This window comes from Onychomys torridus, chromosome 2 (genome assembly GCF_903995425.1).
Source record: "Onychomys torridus chromosome 2, mOncTor1.1, whole genome shotgun sequence".
Taxonomy (NCBI): domain Eukaryota; kingdom Metazoa; phylum Chordata; class Mammalia; order Rodentia; family Cricetidae; genus Onychomys; species Onychomys torridus.
Window position 1 is genome coordinate 20,918,197 of NC_050444.1, and position 19,317 is coordinate 20,937,513.

Genomic DNA, 19,317 nt, shown 5'->3' on the forward strand with positions numbered 1-19,317 from the left:
GTCAGGGAAAGAAAGCCAATAAGCAACACCCCTCCTTGGCTTCTGCATCACCTCCTGTCTCCAAGATCCAGCCCTGTTTTGAGTTCCTGTCCTGACTTCCTTCAGTGATGAACAGCAATGCTGAAGTGTAAGCCTAATTAACCCTTTCCTCCCCAGTTTGCTCTTTGGTCCCAGTGTTTCACCACAGCCATAGAAACCCTAACTAAGACAATGGTGCACACCTAGACTCCCAGCACTTGGAAGCCTAGGGCAAGAGAACTGACCAGAGTCCCAAGCCAGATTGAACTACAGAATAAGATACTGTATGGAGGGAGGTGGACAAAGTTGGTTTTACTGTATAAAATCTTAGATGAGGATAACTGTAGTTACCACTTTCTTCATGAGATACACCCCAAACTGAAAGGTGAGTACCCACTGAAAATTCATGGGTGGGAGAAATTACCACTTCTCAGGGAGGATTCACGGGAGCTGTCACAGAACCACTCAAAAAAGTGTTCTCTTGTCTCTAGAGTTCTTTTAAGCCAGAAGGAGAAGACTATCCAGGCAACCCCTCCCAAAACAGGACTTGCCTTTCTTTTCCCACCAAAAGAAGAGACACCCAAAATGTTTAAAGCTCTCCAAGGAAGCACAGCAAGAGTAGACCTTGGAAGACTTCTCAAAGGCAAGAGAGAACATGACACTCAGGTAACAAGATTGATGGGTGCACAGTGAATGGGAGGCCAGCAGCAGAAGTGTGTGTGTGTGTGTGTGTGTGTGTGTGTGTGTGTGTGTGTGTGTGTGTGTGTTGGGGGGTGCTGCATGGCTAACATCCAGACAGGCTCTAGTTCAGACATGGGGCAATTTGGACTAATCTTGGACTAACACTAATTTGGACTAACACTAGCAATTATGCTTTATATTGGCATTTATTATTTAAACTTTATCTCCTTTTACCATTATATGAAATCATCACTGGTCCACTTTAAGTTAATATGCATATTCATAAATACACTAAAATTTAATTGTTCATGAATTCTATATGTGTGAATCTCCTTACTTTACAATAATTGGTCGGTAACCCCAAAATCAACACATATTTTTTGTATCACTGTCACTCATGACAAGTAAAACAGTAAAACAAAAAAATAAAAAGAGGAAATTTGAACTTCAAGTTCACTCCTGTTTCTTAGGCAAATAAGTGGTCCAATGCAATCTATTTGTTGCCGTGGCTTTTTATTGTTGTTGTTTTATTTTGTAGTTTTGAGTTTTCAATTTAAAATTTTTTGGTGACTTTGTTGTACTAAGAATAGTACTTGAGTACTACGCAGGCATCCTAAGTATAAAATTCTATGGTATCACTGAGAGAAGAAATACATATTATAATCTTTACTCAGGTTATTGGTAACATTCAAATATCTGTGAACTCAGTGTGGGAATGTATAATTCATAGATTAGTTTGAGACATTAGATAATATATTTCTAAAGAAAAGCATACAACCAATAAAGTTATATATTTATCAATTGACAAAAAACCCATGTGGTCTAAGATCCATAGGAAACTGGCTCTATATTTCCCCTGGGAGCAATGGTCATATTTGCTACTTTGGTGTTCACGGTAACTTGATAAAACAAACACCAGTCCTAAAAGCATGGTCACAAGAATGAACAGGAATCATATCATGACATTATTTGTTACTTTCAAGTTTCTATGACAAAATATCTGACAAGAAGCCACTTGAGGGAGGAAGAGGTAATATTGGCTTACAGTTCAAGGGCTGACAGTTCAGAACAGTGGAGAGGCATGTGGTAGGAACAACATTATATCCACAGTCAGGAAGCAAAGAGTAAGCAGGAGGTGGAACCAGGTACACAATCTCAAGGCCCGCATCCAGAGACTCACCTTTTTTCCACCAAGGCTCAACTCTACCTCCTAAAAGTTTCTACAACATTCTCAAATGTTGCCACCACTTGACCGAGTATTTAAACATATGAACCCATGGGGGACATTTCAGAACACAGAGTGGCAAATACATACACATAGAAATGTAAATATATAAATCATGTCAACAACATGCTGGTGAGCAACATTTTCACAAGTATTTAATCAACGTATGACAAAATATTAAGAAACAGAAACAGCCCCACATATTTCAACAAGACATCTGTGTCATAAATAGACCCAGTCAATGACTTTGGATTAGCTCACAATGAACTATGGTGCAAACTGTTAATCAACATTCAGATTTACACTGAGCTACCTGGTAATCCCTAGGAATGTAAAGACAGTGGTGTTTTTTTCTCCTTTTGTTGTTTCTGCCTTTCTTTGATGCTCATAATAAACTGGTGTAAACAAACATAGAGAAATAGAGCAGGTACTCAAGCTTTCTGAAGTTAGTTGTTATGCTCTCTCCAACATTTAGAAAGGGGTAGCCATGAACCCTTTCAAAAAATGGAGAAAACAAATATTGTAAAATCATCACATTTTAAGATTCTAAAACTTGGACCTTTGTCTTTTGCACATAACACTGTAGTGAATAATAAGAGTACAATGTAAACCAAATGCTTCACCTCTAGCAACTGAAAAATAACAATTTGTACAAGAAAAACATGCCCTAAAGATGTGAGATTTCTACAGATAATACTAATAACTAGAACTAACTAAAAACCAATAGCTTTGGGCTGGAGAGAGGGGGCTGCCAGTCTGAGTCCAATCCAGTAACCACACAGAGGAAGAAAAAATTAATACCCTCAAGTTGTCATCTAACTTCCACATGGATGCTGTGGCATATGAACCTACACACATACACACACAATGTGGAGAATCACCGAGGCTTCCTAGTAAGACCTTACTCAAGGTCAAAGAATCTGAGCTTGCTTTATCCAGCAGGGCTGCATAATGGGATGATTTGGCCATGGGCATGGTTACCAGGTGTTGTGTAAAGCTGAACATTGTGCTTTGACCTTGAAAGGGGGAGGTCTTTGCCTCACCACTTGGCATTGTATAAAAAGCCCTTTGGAATAAACCTCAGGGCGTCAGGGTATTGACCCTGGGCCCTCCAGAAGCTATCATGTGTCTCTGTCTTTCTTATCATTTCCTCCTATTTTTTTTTCATTCCTCTCTCCTCTCACCAAGAACCCTTTGAAAGATGGGAGCTGTACTCCAACAGACTCCCATAACACACAAAATGTAAATTAAGAAAAAATAGCCCAAATACTCAGGAAAAGAGATGTGAGTTTCTCCCTGAGGTTCTGCAATTATTGGGAAGGAAGCCAAACTTTCTATTGCATATTGTATATGTTTTTATTAAATAATTAAATAAATATTTAAAATATCACCTCCATAAAATAAACATAATACACAAACATTTGCACACAGGAAACAGTAAGAAATAACAGTGAGCAGCAAGACAGACATGATTGCTATAGTCACTCCATTTAGATGGTGTTTGGTGGTGACTCTAATATCTCAATTATGGTTTCAACACTAGTTCTTTATCATGGCTTCTAGAAAAAAGGTGAAAATTCCAAAGGAAGAGAGAGGAAAGGAAAAGAATATGAAGATAAAGAGCCAGGAGAAAAAACACTGGACGGGTCCAACTGCAGAGTAAGTTCTATTACTGCGGAGGAAATGCCCCAGTTGATTAAAAAGGCAGTTTTACCCAGGGAACCAGCCTGTCAATCACTCATCATCAGTATGGCTCCTGCTACTGAGTCTGGGGAAGAGGTTCTGACGATTGAAGTAAAAGAAAAGGCTAAGCAGTAAGTGTTTGATTGTCTTTAGATGTAATCTAGTTCATCCCCAAAGAGATGGTAACCAGGATTGTAGCTTAAATTCATGAGGGAAACTAACCTCCCTGGGATCTGTGGAGACTCCAGGCAAATCCACAGCTTCATTGTCAGGACTTACCTGACAATGGTTTTGTTCATTGACCATCCCTAGTTTGCACTGTTACCAGCTTCGAGCAATTGCTATTTAATTTCTTTTAAACATCTATAATAGTTATTTTTCCTCTTCTCTCCTGATGATGTTTCCTTGTTCTACTTTGATAAACTTGATTTTAATGTTATTATGATTTACGGTCCTTTCTGCCTACATTTTTCTGCTATGTTATATCTGGCACAGCACTGTTAATATTGGGCAAATGTCCCAGGTAGACTCATCTTACCTCTTATGTATAGTGGAAGGGTGTGAAATTTTTAATAAAATAGGTCATAAATCAAATGGTTTCTATTCAAACAAAGATGGTGAGTCACTAAATCTAGCAGCTGACATTAAAATGAGCTGATGTCATGGAACCTTCTGAATAAGACTCTGATTTTCACTCAAGGCCAATATCTGCTAGCAAGATTAACAAACCTATAGAGACAAAAAGCCAAATTAAAAGCTAAGTTCCCCCACTTTAGCCTCTTGGAGCCTCACCCCAGTGACTTACACTGTCTTATACAAACTTTCAGAGTCCAACGGTACACTTCTCAATCAGCCCGTTTCAAGAAAGACAACTTGAGTCAAAAAAAATTACTACAACAGAACAAAATAGTGGGGTACTTACCTATCTATCTAGAATAAGACCTCTCACAGATGGCACACAAGATAAAATACAAGATCCCCCTCTCCTGTTGTAAAAAGAAGTCTCACAGAGGCACAATCCTTTTTCTAAGCACTTGCACGCTGCTCCTCTTGCAGTTCATTTTAAGAAATTCTTACCTGGACTTTCTATTCTTTTTACTCACTTGTGTTACTAGCCTTGCACGTGCTATTTTACATGGCAAAACCTGTCGGCAGCATCACATTGCGGCAAAATCAGATGGCAGCAACATGCTGGAAAAAGTGGACCCCTTTCCAAATAAATTTCAATGTTTGCCCTCAACACGAACTTAAAAGGCAGCACTCTAACTCCCAACAGGCAGTGGAGTCAAACTGTTTCCATCTTGATGAAGGGTAATGTAACATTTTCCAGACTCTTCCTTAAGCACTGACTTCATTCAAAAGGGACCTGATTGGAATGTCTTGTTTTAAGCTATAGTTCTAAGTAATAAGATCGGGAGGGCATACAGCACACATCAGATTGACAGTTCCTCAGTTTTCGGGGCCTACATGTACAGCTGTTTACAAATCCTTCAGGTTAATTAAGTGCCCTTCAGGAAGTTGTCCTCAGACTTCAGTTAGCACTAAGACAATTACCAGAGTTGCATGCTGGTAAGAGGCCAAAATCACCAGGCTAGTATTGAAAGTAATAATATACACAAAATTTCATTCTAATGAATGTCATTAGTATGTAATGTTGAGTTCTTTGTAATATGGCTCTTCCAAGTCCCAGAAGATGGCTATTGTAATAGCACTTTGCAAAGAAAATTTTAACAAATTAAATTGCTCAAAACTATACAATATGGATGGATTTAACATGCTTTGTGAAAATCAAAAGTTGTTTTTTCAAAGGTATTGTTTGATCAATTTTTACAAAAGGCTGATTGATATTTTTCATAATTGAAGAGAATATAAACAATTTTTTAAATGGAAGTTTTAATATTATGAAGAAAAGGTCCTGAAAAGAAGCTGTGCCTATAAAAGCTAAATGATGTGATTATTTAGCCTATAAAAGCTAAATAATCATTAAAAATTCAACGATTGTGGAGTGGTGGGAAGGTTGCACACGTAGATCCTATTCACAGATTTTCTTGAGCTGCTGTTAGTCTCCTCCAGACCCATTCATTACCCACCTCTGGGAATGACCTAATATCCTTGTATTAGGTCAATCCCTTTGGAATGTAGGAACAGGCTGTTTCGCTTCCACAAGCCCAAGAATGTCATTTGATAGCATCTGGAAGCTTCAACAGAGATTTCCCACTTACGTGGTAACCAAGGTACCTTACATACTCACCAGCACATGTGAAAAGTGTGTTGACTGACAACTTTCCTTGTTGTGTCACCATAAACACTTCGTGCTGCTGCCCCCTTTGAAAATGGAATTTGGGGTGAACTATATCTATGGCCTGGGACCTCATATTTGCCTCCAGAATAAACCATCTCTTACTCTTTCGATGGGAGACTTGTGTTTTTGCATCAGCAATATGTAGGAGTTAGGGTATATAACAGTGATTTTGAAACCAGAAAGAAGGAATCTGATAGCAAAAAAGTAAACAGAAGGAAAACATGGTGAGCTTGCATACACTTTCACTCTTTTTGACTTTTTCAAAAGAAAATCCAAATTCCCCATTGCAGCCCATGCTCTTCCGTTTTTGTTTATTAGTCCTCTCCCATTTTCCCTTTTCAGATAATATCATGTTTTTATTTCCAATCAGTAACACTGTTTCAAGAATAATCAATAACATTAATCAATGGCTCTGTAATTTCTTATATAGTGGTGCTGGTGAAGGACAGAAAGACCAGGAACTTATGGAAAGTAGGAGAGGAAACCCCTCACCTAGGAGTCTGATTGTAACCTCTGACCAGAGTCTAGAGTGATGGTTCACAGTTAAGAGCACTTGATGCTCTTCTGAAGGACCTGACCAGCACCCACATGGTGGCTACAACCATCTACAACAAAAGCAAAAATCTTCAGACCAGCTGAAAAGGGAGAATTCTAGTAAAATTAATATTTGCTGGGAAGGTTGTCCACATAGAATCTTCTAGGCTTTTTTTTTTAGAAATTCAAGTATTCAAAGTTGAAAAATCTACCAAACTACATTTCTGCAAAAATTCAGTGGTACCAAACACTTCGCAGCTGGTAAGACACAATAACCCTTTTGTATTGAGATGGTTTATGATAAAACAGCAATGGCCTAGGCATAGGCCTGAAGGTAGATAATCTTGGGTAGGGTCTCACTCCTTCCCCAGGCACCTTCTGGGCCTCTCATTCAAAACTGTCCACCTAATTTGCAATGCAGAGACCCCACTTGGAGGCTGGTAAGATTGCTCAATGGGTAAAGGTGTTTGCCACGCAAGCCTGGCGACCTGGACTTAAAGCCACAATAAAAGGAGAAAGCTGATTTTGAAATCTGTTCCCTGACCTCTGCACATTTACTGTGGCATGCATGTGTGCATTCCCTTACCCCTATCACACAATAAAAATATATTTACCCCCATCACACAATAAAAATATACTAAATAATTGGAGTAAAAATACATTGTACATTCTTGCATCCCTATGATCTAGAATTTACCTTATCAGTTGTAACCCTATAAGGTGTGCCCTCAGGAACTACCCTGTGATTTCATTTAGGTTTCTTAGCAACACCTTGAAGATAACAGCTTAAAACCCAGCAAATTCTGTGGGACTATTAAAAACACAGTGAAGTACAACTCTCCTAGAGAAGCCTACGCCCATGCTCTGGGGTGTGTCCTTCTTTCTAAGTATCTCTCTTTCTCTTGACCCTTGTGTTTAATTCTATATTAAATTATTTTCTTTATTAAACCCAACCCTGCTTCTTACTGCCTAGTTCTGAAATTCAGCATCCAAGCCATCAGTGTTGAGTTTGCCTGACTGAGTCAAGGTCCTTAACAGGCAGCTGAGTACTATAGAGCTGTGGCTCTGTTCTCTTTGCCACTCCCCATTCCACATTTAAAATCTTTCTAATTTTGGAGAGATGGCTCAGAGGTTAAGAACACTGGTTGTTCTTCCAGAGGTCCTGAGTTCAATTCCCAGCACCCACATGGTGGCTCACAACCATCTGTAATGAGATCTGGTGCCCTCCTCTGGCCTGCAGAAATACATGCAAACAGAATATTGTATACATAATAATAAATAAATAAATCTTTTAAAAAAATCTTTCTAATTTTGTTTTCTTTTTCAGTTCCTCAATTAACATCCAGCATATATTTTTCGTTCAATCCAAACAAAGACTCACTGTTCCCCTAAAGTCAGTTCTTTCACTGGTCTAACTTCTAGGTCCTCTTGCCATAGCATTTTCCTAAAACACCATTTTTCAGCATTTTACTTCCTTACTTGGGTATTAGTATTAGATAGGCTTTTTAAAGAAAGAAAACCAGTAGATTTTTTAATTCAGAATGAATTACACCATTGATGCTCTTGCTTCTCAAGCCTTTGGACTCAGAGTAGACTCCTCAAAGTAGCTTTCTGCAGGGGGCCATAGAATAAACAGCAGATAATAGCTATTATTCACCTGGTTGGCCCACCAGATGAATAACTGTCTGATGAGGAGCCACACTAGACAAAGACCATGGGGTCACTGGCTGTGGATACCATTTGTTTCTGTCTGTAATTATCTCATGTGTTGCCATAATTCCTCCCTAAAAAGAACAACTGTGGGGTTCTTCCCACAGCTCATTGGTGGTGTGTTTTATACTCTCTGGGTACACATATATCTGTGGATAGTCAGGAAGATGATTTCTTTCTAAGCTGTATAATTCTGATGAATAGAAACAACACTGGGATATTTTTCATAGCTCAGACTGACATTGGAAAATAACAAATTCTCAGTTACAAAGATAGCTCTTTATACCATTAGCTGATTTAAGACCTCAAAACAAATTTAAAGCAGACAAGTTGCCCCTTCATATGAAGTACACAATGACAGATTCCCAGGTGTCTGTTGAATCAAGGTCAGACATGAAGCAACTTTAGTGCCAGCTCTTCACTTGCAAAAGTCTGACTGATAACATTGAAGATATAACTCCCTTCATAGATTCTCTCAACAACTGACTCTCTGCACACTCTCTAACATCAGTTTTATGATGCAGGACTCAAGTCAACTAACTGTCTATTGTTTAGGTCCTGAATTTCAATGTTACTCTTAGTGGAGAAATACTGTGTGCTCAGCCTATGTGCCTCCTGACTTTGCTTTACAGACTGCACATTAGGGAACTTGGCTGACAGTCAAGTGTCATCATGGTCACTCACTGGCCATTCCAGGTGACATCCCAAGTCTGAGAGAAATCATGTGATTTCTCATGTGTTATCAGAATGGCTCTGTTTCTTGTTGTTTACTCAAGAAATGTTATGTGACCCTCAAAATGTAACTCATATATTTATTTGTCCAGAGTTTTTTCTATGAGAGATATGTGTAGATAGACCTGTGTAGAGGAGAGATGTGTAGCTGTGCAGGAGAGAGGGATGTAGTTGTATAGAGATGTGTAGCTGTGTTATAGAGAGATGTAGCTGTATATAGATGGATAGCTGTATAGAGATGTTTAGCTGTGTAGAAGAGTGATATAGCTGTGTGGAGAGATATATAGCTGTGTGGAGACAGATAAGTTTTCAGAGAAGATTTTTCAAGATGAAGTAAAAGGGAAAGTTACCATCAGAACACATGTGTTTCCTTTATTACCCCTCAGATAGAAAAGATTAGCTCTCACCACATTCATGGATTTTTTTTTTTTTTTTTTCATACTCTAGGCTGCTGGAGGCTGGCTCTCCAGGCAACAATAGCTTTCCTGGGTGTTTAATTAGAAAGGGAAGGTTTAAGGCTTAGTCTCCATAATTATGTGAGCCAATTTTTGACAATAAACACTTACATAGATTATGTAGGACATCTATTATATATTTTAATATCGACATTTACATATGTGCCATATAATATATAAGTCCATCTGTGATCTTTAATCTGCAAGACAGAGATCCAGGGCTTGAAAGATGGCTCAGTAGTTAAGAGTACTTGCTCATCTTACAGAGGACCCAGGTTCTGTTCCTAGCACTCACATAGTAATTCAAAGAAATTCCAGGTTCAAGGGATCAGATGTCTTCCTCTGGTCTTCTCAGACACTGCATGCACATGGTGCACATATATACATGCAGGCAAACACATATACATATAAATTATTTTTTTTCTTCTTTTAAAGACAGCGACCCAAGAAAGCTGATATCCAAATGCCTAAGAACCAGGAAAGCAGATGGTATTAATTTTCAGACACCCCAGGAGATGATGGTACTAGCTCAATCTGTCAGGCAAAGAGTAAATTCTCCCTCCATCCACCTTTTTTGTTCTACTTAGGCCCTCAACAGACTAGATGACACTTTCCCATGCAGTGAGGGCAATTTGTGTCATTCTGTCTACCAATTCCAAAGCAGACATTATACACACACACACACACACACACACACACACACACACACACACACACACACACCCTTGAAAAGACAACTAGAAATGTCTTGCCTCCTATCTGGGCACCTTGTTGATTGTTAAGTTGACATGAAAGTAAGTACAGGGACTCATATAGGACAAGTAAGAGACAGTGGCAGCAGAGACACCAGTCCATTCTATCACTCACCACAGCATCACAGGGACTTCTCTTCAGAACAGGATCCTTCACTGACTTTTCCATGTCACTACAATTGTGATCCTTCAACTATCTAAGTTACATTGTTTAAAAAGTGCAGTTTATGGGGCCTGAGAGATGAGTCAGTGGTTAAGAGCCCTTGCTGCTCTTTCAGAGGACAGAAATTTGTTTCCAGCACCCACATAGCAGTTCACAATCATCTGTAACTCTTGTTCTAGGGGATTCAATACCTTCTTCTTACTGCGATGGGCACCAGGTACACAAGTGCTATACATATATACATGCAGGAAAAAATACTCATACACATTAAATAAAAATAAATACAAAATTTTTCAACTGTGACTTATAACACAGTGTAAAGATTAAAGGATTTCCCTTTTCACAGTTTTATGGTATACAGTGTGTATGTTAAGATTTAGGACTAAGAGAGAAGAGCTAAAACTCAAGCTTATAAACCATTTATGTCCTAAGTCAGCACTGTTTGTTTAGGTCTCTTATGGTGTTGTTTGAGATGTCTTTAGGAAAGCACATATCATTTCTCTAGGGAATTTTGGCTTTATCAGTGAAGTCTGGTGTTTCCTGACTCTATGAGCAGGAAAGGCAAAATCAGATGCCAGGATAAAGGGCCTCTTTTCTTTCCTGTCCCTTCCCATGTCCCTTTAATTTTCTGTCTTTCTATACTGCATCTTTCATGCCACTTATATACTAGTTATGCTAATTTAATTAATAGGATCACAAACATACCCTTCACTCAAGCTAAACCTCTTGATTTTTATGCAACTACCACCTGGGCTGTTTCCTCTGGCTTTTGTCTCTTTTATCACTATGCATATCTTATACTTCCAAATATGGCCACTTATGCTCTCTTACAACTGCCTTTCAAAACCTGTGATGGTTCTATCTCAAGGGATTATCTTCTGCACTTTCAGGAAATGCTGCACAATACAACACTCTGTTTATCATGTGGTACCCCATAAAGTTGTGCACTTGCTATATCAACTAAAAAAGTTTTTTGTTTGTTTATTTAACTCAATGCTTAAAATTAAAGGAAAACCACAGTAGCAATTTCCTTCTGCTTTACTTTTCTCAGACAAGATAACTGACTAATGAAAAGTAATTGAGTAAATAAGAGTTTTAAAATAAACATGAAATTCCCTGTCCAGTGCCCCAAGCCTCCTCAGATGAGCTCTATGGCTGCTGTCACTAACAGGCCTCAGTGATACTGCTGAGACTTGGTTTTTAAGATAGAATCTCATGTGTCTGAGACTGTCCTGGAAATCACTAGATAGCCAATGATTACCTTGATCTTCTGATCCTCCTGCTTCTACCTCCCTAATTCTGGGATTACAGGCATATGTCACTAAGCCCAGTTTTATGTGATGCTGGGATTTAAACTCAGGACTTCATGCATGTTAAGCAAGCACTGTATTGAACTATATCCCCAGCTTCTTTATCTCTGAAACTTGCACTAATACAATCCAGTTTATGATACAGACAGCCTTCCAAGCCTTAGTGCTCTACCCTTTTGAGGTTTGCGTCAACTGAGGATTTATAAATTCCCCAATAGCTATTGCCTAATTTTCTTCAAGGTGGAAGGTTTATCTTCCAGTGGTCTATTTGAAGTTTCACTGCTATGGACAAAGACTTCCCACTGTTTTTGATGCCAAACAACCATCAAACACTGTCCCTAGTTTCCCAAAGGTCTTGTTGCCTACTGCTAGGTATCAATACTCATAATGTAGTAAATATGTCATATTGCCTATGGAAACATGTGGACCTTTCCAGTAGCTATACTAAAGAAAATGTTTCTCCCCATCACAGAAGTCATTCATTACTAAAGATCCTTAGGGAGTGATGGGGTATCATGAGCCTTTTGTCCTTCCATTACAAGATGCTGATAGGAACAATCCTGGGCAGATCTTGTGTGGGTAATCACAGAACTATTCTTCAAGAGCGACAAGTCCATGTAATGTCAATTCCACAACACTCCATCCTTTACTCCAACTCTTGCATGCTGTCTATCCTGTCTTCTGTGATATTCTCTGAGCCTTGGAGAGGGTGGTATAGACATCCCATGTGGGGTTGAGCATTCAATAATCACTGCTTCTCAGAAATTTGACCAAAGCTGAGCATAGTAGTCAGAGAGTGGTTGGTTATGCTCATAACAGACCTCCCACTATTGCACCAGTGGGCATGCCTTGCCCAGCCAGTTGTTAATGTATCATGCAAAATCCAGAACTGAGTAATACTGGTGATGTGACTTCTCCCTCAGCAGCCTGCTTAGAACTTTCAGACACTATGAGAGTTAGCTATCAGGGAAGTAGCTTCTATTTCAGTTACAACATGATTTCTTTATATCCTAAAACCAGAATATACAGTGTTCTGAAATAGGGTCTTACCATTTAGTTCTGTTGGGAAAACAGCCATAGTGGCATTTGCCTGTATAGTTTTGGGAGTTTGAAGGGTCTACCTGACCCGAACTCATAGGTGGTAGTCCATCCTGTCACTAGGACTTTCATCTAATAAGGCAATAAAAACAGTGCATCAAGAGGAAGAACCCTGGTTGGCACCTCAGGACCAATTCATACCCCTTAATTGCTCAAAGCTGCAGCTCACACAAAGATCTAACACCCTGCCATGGAATTTGACACCATCTGTGCAAGGAATTTAGATTTTTAAAAACCCAAGGCACATTCTATTCTTTCCCTTGTTTTATATATTTTAAATTTTTTGTCGGTGGATTCTGATGGAGTATCCACTGCAGATAAGCACTGGAGAGCTCCTGTTGCAAATCACCCTCTGGAGAGATGGAAGGATCTTTCTACTGACACTTGGAGGGGACCCGATCTGGTGTTGGTGTGGGCCTAGGGTTCTGCTTATGTCTTTCCTTAGGACAATAAGATTGCTGTTGGGTTTCTGAGCACTGTGTGTGCCCTGTGGCTACAGCTGAAGCCCAACTGGCAGAGACCTATTGGGCCTTCGTGAAAAACTCTCCCCTTCTGATGCCGATGGGGATTGAGAGCCCAATATGGCCAGCTTTAGGAAGCATTAATATAAGCCTAGGAACTGCAGTCATGCGGTTGGATTCTCCAGAAGGTAATGTATGGTAACTGCTTTTTCAAGTATGTTTGAGAACGTGTCACCCAGACACCTTGGAGATTAAGGATAAAACTGAAGATCACTGACCTCCATTTATTAATAGTAGCATGCCAGCTAAGCATTTTCATTTTCATAATTCTATTCAAGCTGGAGTAGTACCTACTTCTCAGGAGTGGCTCTGTGCAACATTTTTTGGCCTCCTGAAATTCATTTAGCCCCCTTTGAAGATACCTTAAAATTTGTGAGTCTGAATGTAGCCATTATGAGACCATTAGTTCTGCTCCTTGTGAGCTGCCTGTTTTTTCTTTATGGTTCTTAGTTCTTTTGCAAAGCTGCCAGCTTAAGCCTTGCTGGGATCAAGAAAAATGGGCCTCAGCGGTTTGTGTTCCTGGAGTTGTGTCCATGCCAGTGGATACTTACATGCTCCAGAAGAGAATTTGACATTGCTGATGCTGTTGTTGCTGTTACAACAGTGATGACCACTGCTACTATTGTTTCTGGGATTGCCATTTCATAACTAGTTACTACAGCTAGCACAGTGGAGACCCTGGCAGCAAAAGTAGCTACCACAGTTAATTAATCTTTCATTCTATTGGGAATGACAAATTTAAATCAATAGCTATATACATTTCAATTGGCTTTGAAGGTTATAAATTTACAAACTCAAGTTCCATTTGCTTTGGGGATACCATCTTACAAGGACTCCAGTTTACAGTAAGGCTCATCAAGGAAGGGAATGGCTCAGTTGCCTTTAGCCTACTGGCTATGGGTGGGTTAAGACTATTGTTGGCCTTTTCTGTGTCAAACACACAAACTGCAAGCCCAGTACCACTTAGAGATCTTTGGCAACAGTTAACTCTACAGCTCTCACATGATTGAGCCTGTATGATAATTAGTATTCAGAGACAGGTACTATCTGGGGGGCACTCACCAACCTAAGACAGAGTGCCTGTGTGGCCTGGACAGGTGTCTCCATGACAGGTAAGGTGACCTGCTGATGTCTCATGCAACCTAAGTCAGAAGCTCATTTTTTAGTAAAAGGGGGGACCTGTAGGGCCCTGGCCCCCCATTTTGGGTAACTGTTGCCTTGCTTGCTGACCTTGACCTTGATGTCCTCCCTATGCTAATTCCCTCCTGAATGCTTAAGGGAAGCTCTTTGTCTGTGTATCCAGCATATTGGGTGTTAACAGCTTAGATGTAAGTTTGTAAAACATCAGAATTGAACTTCTGCCCTCTGGGGTTCTCCCATTGTGCTGTAAGCCTGTATTTAAGACCTCCTTCCTCCTTCAATAAATGGCATTCAGCATTACAAAAAAAAAAACCAAAACAACAACAAAACCTCACAGGCCTCAGCTATATAATGAGATGGACTGACAAACCATCTAGTTCACTACAAAAAGTTCATTGAAGAAACCAAATATGGAGCCATCAGGTTTAGCACTTCTAAGACCACACCATAAATCCCACACTCTTATCTTAGCCAAGAGTCAAAATCTAGACATACAAAGTTTCCCAGAGATTACTTTTTCTTTCTTCCTCTACTACTAACCCATATGCCTGTCTTTTCTGAATCCATATAGTCTATGCTTATCAATCATTTGTCTAATCAACTGCTGACTCACTGAGTGACTGATAGTGCATAGATACCTGATAGTCCTTCCCCACCTACACCCAGAACTGACCTCTGTATAATGCAGAATGGGCTAGTTAACTGAAATTTATAATAAAATTTTCAGAGAAAAAAAAAGAAAACAATGATGCATCTAGTGGAAGCAATATAATGCTTTTTATTGAATTTTTAAAAGTTTTTAGACTTCTTATTTCATGTGTACATGCATTTACCTGAGTATATGTATGTACACAATTTGCATGAAGATGTCCATGGAAGCCAGAAGAGAGTTTCAAATCCCTTGGAACTGGAATTACAGGCTTGTATGATGTGGGTGATAGCAATAGAACCCAGGTACTCTGCAAGAACAGCAAGTGTTCTTAATGGCTTAGCCCAATGTCCAGCCCCTATACTTTTTTCTCTTTTACTTTGGATACAAATGTCTATTTCAACAAGCAAGTTCCTTTGATTTACAGAAGTTATTTCCTTGTTCTTTGCTCCAACATGTAACAAATAATTATCTCCTATATTATGTTGATCCACACCCTTAAAAACCTAGCATAATCTATAAACTGCTCTCTAGCCTTTAACAATGCCCAACTCAAGGCTGGGGATATAGCTCAGTAGTAGACTGTTTGTTTAGCATGAGTAAGGCCCTGGTCTCAGTCTCCAGAACATTATAAAAATCCTTGCTATGTTATGTTGTCAGTTTTTAATTACTTTGGATGACTCATCTATTCCATTTGGGCTTAACTTTAAAAAACTCTTCCTTCAGTTAATTGATTGGGATAGACTGAAGTTAGGACCATATCTGATAAACTTCTTTTTCTAATCCAAGAAGTTTCTCATTCAGTCTTCGTTAGCCTGGGCTTGGCAGATATACAGGGCACCAAAGACACAAAGAAAGTAGAAATGAGAACAGTCTGGAGCCGATGCTCAGAGTTGGCATATCAATCCCTCTACCACATTCTAGAGTGGTAAATCACCAATGTAGAACAAAAGACCAGCCCAGATCTAAGAAGTTGGAAAGTAGTAACTACTTCCTAATAGAAGGACTGAAAAGCCACATTGTAAAGCACCTAGATCTTCCTCAGGATTGTGAGCATTTCCCCCCCATCTATCACTCTGGTGCAGTTGTCATAAAATACAGAATTCCTACTTGATGAATAGTTTGGGGTACAGATATGCCTGTACCACATTTGAGACAGGTCTCCTTCTTTTTAATTTAAGAATTTTTGTTTATTTATTTTATATACCAACCACAGATCCCCCTCTCATCCCTCTTCCTGTTCTTCCCCAGCCTCCCCGCTCATTCTCTCCTCTAAAAGGGTAAGGCCTCCCATGGGGAGTCAGCAAAGCCTGGTACATTCAGTTGAGGTAGGACCAAGCTCCCCCCCCCCCCCTGCATCAAGTTGTCCCACCATAGGTAATGAGCTCCAGAAAGCCAGCTCATGCATTAGGGAGAGATCCTGATCCTACTTCCAGGGACCCCTCAAACAGCCTAAGCTATACAACTGTAGTCTGTATGCAGAGGGCCTGGTCCTTGCAGGCTCCACGGCTATCAGTCTAAAATTTGTGAGTTCCTACGAGCTTGTTCAGTTGTCTCTATAGATTTTCCCATCATGATCTTAAACCCCCCAACCCCACCCCCTGCCCCTTGCTCATATAATCCTCTTCACTCTCTTTGAGTGGACTCTCAGAACTCAGCCTGGTGCATGGTTGTGGATCTCTGCATTTGCTTCCATCAGTTAGTGGATGAAGGCACTATGATGATTGTTAGGGTATTCATCAATCTGATTACCAGGATAGGCCAGTTCAGGCACCCTCTCCACTATTGCTAGTAGTCTAATTTGGGATCATCCTTGTGGATTCCTGGAAATTACCCTAGCACCAGGTTTCTCCCTGATTTCATAATGGCTCCCTCTATCAAGACATCTCTTTCATTTCTCTCCCCGAGCTTGACCATCCTATTCCCTCATGTTGAGACAGATCTACTTTTATAGGTTTATTTATGAGATTCAATTTTAAATTTTGTCCTGTATTTTTGTTTGCTAAATCTTGCGACCTTATACAAAGACTGTGTTAAAAAATAAGGAAACTCTTCCTTCTAATAGAGAGCAAGAACTTTGTACTAGAAATTACTTTACAGCATACTTCACAAAAGTTAGGTTAAATGGACCCAAAGCTCTAAGATCTACAGAGAGGAGTAACATGACCCCTGTTTTGTAGTCTAGAGACAACTTCTGACTTAATACTGATAATAAATAATCCTAAACTAATATGCGACAGATTGATTCATTTTGGTTATATATTAGATAAAACATTGCTGCACAGAACTCCAATAAGGAGAATCTGCACTTTCTGTAATTTGAACATGTTCTCTACCTGCAATAATTCTGTTGCCTTCCTAGGAGAATTCTTTGTAAATCTTCAGCAGCAATTAATCACCACTCCACTTTGCAATTTATTATATCTAATCAAATCAAAGACACATGAAATTCATGTTTTAAGCACCTTATCCATAACACTGTAGTAAAATTTGATGTTCTCCCCTATGAAATTTTATGAGTGGCTATATTTTTCATACTATATCTTTTGGGACTAGAACAGATGATACAAAGGTCAAACAAATGAGCATCATTAAGCAATACAACCTGACATTTCTAGACAATAATTCCCTTGCATGAGGAAAGGGAGAAATGCCTGAGAGATCACACCCCTCTCTGTGTCTCTCCTCACCTCCTGTCATTGCTGCTCATTGTGAATGACTGAGTTACAAATTTCTGAGAACTCTCTTTGTTGGTAAATTGTAGGATTGTATAACTGAGTACATGGTGCCTCCTAAGGGTTATTAACCAGACTGGCAATATGGTTTCTCACATCCAGTTGCGGCTTCCTTCAGAATCAGAAACTTGAAAGGGAATTCAGATCCTACTCACATCCTCATTTAATGAAAGGTGGAATGAGATCCTATAATGTTGTGAAAGAGTATGGCAGATTTCAAGGACAAAAGTACCATTTTTTTTTTCAAACATGAATACCAGAGACACTCATTTTAAAAGACTATTTCAAGCAAACAAATATATTTCTTGGGGTCAAATAGTAGACAAACTTGCTGTGTTATACCTTTTTTTTAAAACTTGTCCCACAAAAAGAAACTAATCACAGATTTCACCAAAAAAGGACTATATGAAAGACTTAATATAGTTTTTAAATGTCACATTTCTAAGAGTAAAGGTATTTAGTTATGAAACAATGGATGTTATAGCACACACTCATCTGTTTATCCTAACAATGGCCAATGTATTTGCCTACTATCCTTTGGCACAACAAGAAAGCCTCTCATTGTCTCAATACTACAACACCTTATGCAGCCTTTCCACCCCAGATGAATGCCAAACACCCATGCAGCAAACCCATACCTTCCCATTGCCTTCAGTGTTCCTGTACTGAGAAATTCTAGAAGGAAGGATTTAAAATCGTGTACCCTGTGCAGAGGAAGAATCCCTTTCTATCAGGGAAGGTCATCCTCTCCTACCAATGGCACAGCTTCAGGAGGGACATGCATGGGATGGTGAGGGAGGATGGGGACATTTGCCTATCCAATGATCAATGACGTAACAGGTGTCACAGCCAGATCTTCACATTAGGTTCCTTGTACTGAATGAAAAAGACGTTCATATTTTAAGTTGTGAGATTTTCTGAAAATAGTTCACTCCTATCATTGTTTATGTATGTGTCCCTCCTCCTATTGTTCTCTTTCTTTAATTCTATTTTCTTTCTTTCTCTTTCATCCCTCACTCTGTTTTCTTAAGACAGGCTCTTACTATGTAGTCCACACTGTCCTCCCAGGAGACTGAGCAGGTTTAGAAAGTCCAGACAGCCTGGAACACTAGATGGATGAATCAAAAGTTTATACATACAATGTTAGGGAACATGTCTATCAATTTGTTATCATAGTAATAGATTCTTTTCATCTTTACCTTCACTTGTGAAAATAAGCCGTCAGTACTAAAGGCAATGGGAAGGTATGGGAGAGCTGCATGGGTGTTTTGACATTTCATCTGGCGGTAGAAAGTTGTATACGGTGTTATAATGTAAAAAATACTAGGGAGATTTTCAGAGAGTTATTGATGTCAAAGGCACAGTAGGCAAATGTTGAGGGCTCTGAAAATACCTGGCTGGCAAGGTAATGATACGTGTAAGGCAAGAAGGAAATCTGATTCAACATGACTCAGTTGCCAGTCTTGGTTCGAACTTCTAGAGTCTGACACCGGGTAGTTTATTTTAGGCATATTTAAGCACAGCACAATTTTAATGGAAAGTTTCCTTATGAAAATTAACCCAATCCTGTGTGTACTACAAAGTTTAAGACATGATGACATTGAAACTC

The 19,317-nt window shown here is 39.3% G+C and overlaps 1 protein-coding gene across 1 annotated transcript in view; it reads left to right on the forward strand.

Annotated features, from left to right (window-relative positions):
* The window catches only part of Cngb3 (cyclic nucleotide gated channel subunit beta 3), a 174,352-nt gene extending 170,610 nt beyond the window's left edge, over nt 1-3,742 (forward strand). The window contains exons 17-18 of the mRNA XM_036180084.1: nt 510-684; nt 3,488-3,742. Of these exons, the coding sequence (XP_036035977.1) occupies nt 510-684; nt 3,488-3,742 (430 nt within the window). The remainder of the gene's footprint in view (nt 1-509; nt 685-3,487) is intronic.
* The last annotated feature ends 15,575 nt before the right edge of the window (nt 3,743-19,317 follow it).